The sequence below is a fragment of the Lactuca serriola genome, chromosome 4 (genome assembly GCF_051521515.1).
Source record: "Lactuca serriola cultivar US96UC23 chromosome 4, Lser_US96UC23_V15, whole genome shotgun sequence".
NCBI lineage: Eukaryota > Viridiplantae > Streptophyta > Magnoliopsida > Asterales > Asteraceae > Lactuca > Lactuca serriola.
In genome coordinates, this window is record NC_136411.1 from 173333628 (window position 1) to 173338214 (window position 4587).

The 4587-nt window shown below is 33.8% G+C and overlaps 1 protein-coding gene across 1 annotated transcript; it reads left to right on the forward strand.

Annotated features, from left to right (window-relative positions):
* Nucleotides 1-1185: 1185 nt before the first annotated feature.
* On the forward strand, nt 1186-2538 carry LOC145100442 (histidine-containing phosphotransfer protein 4-like). The gene is made up of 5 exons (XM_079037711.1): nt 1186-1296; nt 1434-1564; nt 1665-1805; nt 1894-1966; nt 2279-2538. Exons 1-5 carry the CDS (start codon nt 1237-1239, stop codon nt 2324-2326), a joined length of 453 nt encoding a protein of 150 aa, XP_078893837.1. The 5' UTR covers nt 1186-1236; the 3' UTR covers nt 2327-2538.
* The last annotated feature ends 2049 nt before the right edge of the window (nt 2539-4587 follow it).

Consider the following 4587-nt stretch of genomic DNA (forward strand, 5'->3'; position numbering starts at 1 on the left):
AAAGTCGTATATTTTTACCTATCATAGGGCATCACAGTTAGGGATGTCAACGGGGGCAAACGGGACGGGGATTGCATCCCCTGCCCACGCCCCCACCCCCACCCCCGAAATCTCCATCCTTTACACCCCCGCCCCCACACCCGAATTCCCCTTCTGACCCCCGCCCCCGCTCCCGATTGATTTTGGGCTACCTTATTTAGGCTAAAAGAAGTTCTTGTTTGGGCTAAAATGAACTATTTTTTGGGTAACAAATAGATATTTATAACATAATTTGACATGTTAGAAACGACTTAAAAGCATCTTTTTTGTAGAATTTTTGTATGTAAAAATCATTTTATTGTTTATTATATTTATATAATTAATATATGTCAATTTATATAATTTATTAACGGGATGCTCACGGGGGTTTCGGGACGGGACTACCAACCCCCGCCCCAAAATCAAAACGGGGGATAACCTTACCCTCGCCCCCGTCCCCGATTTTTTTCAACAAATGCCCCCATACGGGACGGGCTCCCACGGGATCGGGGTCCCACGGTACTTTTTGACATCCCTAATCACAGTAAGCTTTTGAGTTTATAATATTATAATGTTCCAATGAGATTCAAGTATGGAGATATGTTCAGATTTACTATTATTATCATTTGCTACATTGCATGTTTAACAGTAACCTTTTTATGATACGAGAACCCGCACACCCACTCGATAACATGCTTTCCTAAAGCGAAAAGCCACCCATTTTTTTACATAATTCCCATATTTGTCGATTTCTTACTTGGGAAAAACACTCCTCCCAAAATACCAACCGAATAAGTGTACATATTCCATGCCAATTTGTATTTATTTATATTACATTGAAGTGAAATTAAGTATTCATTATTCTTGCATTAATTGGTTTTTGGAAATGGAATGAACCTTTTTCCTTAGCTTTTCGCTCCATATTACTTCACTCGCCTCTAAGAATCGAATACGTGTTCCATTTCGCATGCAAAAAGTTTGATAAGCGAACTTTTGTTGGTTCGTATAGAGAGAGAACAAGTGTTGAAATATAGAATCTGTTGTTGATATCATGCTAAAGTCGATGGAATTTATTTGTACATGACATGACAATTGATATGTCTATTTCTTCACGAGCCTATAAAACCCTCCCATTGTATTCCGTATTTAGCATTCACTTCACTTGGAACATTTCTTTAATTAGCAGTTTTAGAAGTTGGTATATATTGTCACTTACTGATGGAAAGAAATCAAATGCATAGACAGATTGCTAGCATTCGCAAATCCTTTTTCGACCAGGTTGGTTTTTATTTCATCATCATATATATGTTGTATTTATATTTTATACGTTACATATATTCATATCTCCTGTTGAGATATTACAGTTATGATGATATTAATTACCAATATATTAATTCAAGTTCAATTATTTTTAGGGGTATCTCGATGAACAATTTATACAGTTAGAGGAGTTGCAAGACAATTCAAATCCCAATTTCGTGGAGGAAGTTGTCACGTTGTTTTATCGTGATTCTGCTCGTTTTCTCTACAATCTCGATCAAGCCTTGTATGGACTCGTTTTTTTTTTTTTTTTTTTTAAAAATGTTTTGTTAATTATAATTATTTAATTAAATCACATTAAATTATGGTATTGTTTTTTTTTTCAGGGAAAAAAGGCCTTTGGATTTTAATAAATTAGACAGTCTAATGCATCAGTTTAAAGGCAGTAGCTCTAGCATTGGAGCCAAGAAGGTCAAAACTGAGTGCACCAACTTTAGGGCTCACTGCAATGCCCAAAATGCTGAAGGGTAAATAATTACTGTTCTAGCTTTTATTTATTTATTTTCATTTTATTTGTTAATTATTAATTAATAAAATAATTTGGACGTAATGCAGATGCAAGAGAACCTACCAACATGTCAAAAGAGAGTATACAACTCTCAAAAAGAAACTTGAAGCTTATTTTCAGGTATTTTTCTTATTTAAAAATCTGTATTTTAGAACATAAAAAATGTAACTGAAGTATAAATAATTTAAAGTGATAGTTTTAGGTCAATTTTTTAACTGTTAATGACCAAAATCAATCCACCCAACATATTTTTTTAACCATTTAATGTAACATGTTGTTTTTATCATCGTATGTAAATATTGCATAGATGTCCAAAAAAATGTTACATTTTTTTATTTTTGTGATTAGTCTTCTTAATCAAGTTAACCTTAACCTTAACATGTACTGATTACTTTTTTTTTTATTTTTTTATTTCTGAAATTGTGACCTCAGATGTCAAGACAAGTTGGGCCTATTGAAATGGCATGTCGGCCCAGGTAGAAGATTTGGACTATAATGGGCTGAAGATGGCCCAACTGTTAGACTATGTGTACCAACCCATTGGGCCTCGTCGTAGTAATAGTGTTATTGTTGTCATAAAACGAGGTCTTAGATGAGATAGGAGGTATGCTTCAGAAGCTGGTATCGTAGTGGTGTTCTACTTGTACTTCGTTTTTGGTTCTAACTAATCTTACTATTATTAATCAATCAAATCAATTACTAGTTCTTTGTTATACATGATTTATGATATATCATATAACTAAATATGTAAATGTGATTGCTGTAAGTAATTTCATTTTTCATTGTATTTACTCGACATCCAAAAACACAATTAAACGATATATTGGACGATTGGCTAGGGATAAGTCTGAAGTTACAAAGATAATGAAATAATTTAGCATCAAATTTATTGGTTATGAAATGTGTTATAAGAGTCCGAAACTTAAATGAACACACCCGAAATATAATTATGAGAAGTCTCATTGAAGTGAAGATTTGTGTTCATATGTTGAAGTAGTTGGTAGAGCTTATTATGGTCATTCATAGTTGTCATATGGTCTTAAGAAAGTGAATTTGAATAATCAATATCCATGCAATATTTTTGAAATCTTTCCAAATTTTATCCTAATCCTTTCCTAAAAAAATACCGATACTAATCCTACACTAAACAATTCATCCATTCAGGTGCGTATATCTTCTTTTGAGTTTTGATACGATGAGTTCTAATTATTAACTTAATGCACTAATGTTCTAATTAACTTAATGCAATAATGAGTTCGAATGCGATACCATATGTTGGGGTTAAATCAGGATTATGAGAAATAAAGTGTAAGGTTCCAACTCAATAGTTGATGATTAATTTAATCTTATTATTACTACTATCGTGTGGGACTACATGGACCATAGAAACCTTACATTGATGTGATTTAGTATGTTAATTGGCATGCTACGTGTGTTTTAACTTAAGATATTTTTCTCTTTCTAAATTAGATATGCAAAAAACAGCTCACAGTGGACCATGGTGAACCAAACCAACAATAAAAGAATTCTCACCATTGCTACACATGGTCTAATTGGGTTGATAAAAGATTGGACGTACCTCAAGTAAGTTTTCAATTTCGTGTTGTTAAATTGTTTGTATAGTCTCGCTATGTCGATTTCTTATTGTTTGTAGATATATATTATGAAGATGATTTGATTGTTACTTTTTGCAAATATAGGATTATGAAGATGACTTTATTGGTGATATACCATCAATAATTAATAATATTAGTGACGACTCTTGGAAAAGTTAGAAGACATGCCATCCCCAAGTCCAAATAAACAGAAAAGGAAAGGAGGTGTGCCAAAATCTATTAGTAGCAAACAAGAAAGGGCAAAGAATAATAATAAAGAGACCGTTCCTTATTGGGTAGCGTTCGATCCGGTGTGAACTATAGAGGATTATAGTATTGAAAGGAAAAAGGAAAAACATGGAATGTATTTATTGTAAAAAAATACTTAAAGCCAATACAATCCGAAACAAGACGTCTAATATGAACAAACATTTGAAGAATTGCAAATTAAATCCGAAGAACAAAAAAAATGATAAAAAGCAAGCCAAATTGAATTTTAAGAATGAACCAAATTGAAATAAAAATGATAAAAAGCAAGTCAAATTGAATTTTAAGAATGAACCAAATTGTGAGACTAGTGTACAAACACGAAAACATGATGATGTTAGGATTAAACGAGCATTACTAGGCTTTTTTACTGTAGGCGAACTATAAGATAATAAAATGTTTCATGGATAAATAGTGAGGTTAAACTTCATATAAATAGGGATACATAAGACACCTAATATAAACCCTAAAGAGCTTGGGCTTAAACCATAATCACTAACATCCCCTGCAATTTGATTGGGAGGGGGAGATTAAAATGGAAAAACAAAAACATAACGTAACATAACATAAATGAAGACAGTGGCAGCGGCGGTGACAGAGCTCTAATGATGACGGCTAACAATAACTGCTCATCGGATAAGGAAAGAGAAGAAGCGATGGCCAGTAGTGGTTCCTTTGTATAAGAAGAGAGGAGCGACGGCGACGGGGATGGTCATGCTACTGACGGCAGAGGAGTCCGGAGAAAGGCATCGAGATGCGGCGAGAAAGAAAGATCGCTCGAGCTGCGGCGGACGGAGCTTATTCCGACCGACTTAGAAAATAGATCTGAAGAAAAGGCAAGTTAAGGAGAAGTCAGAAAGCTTAGAGGCAGGAGCCATC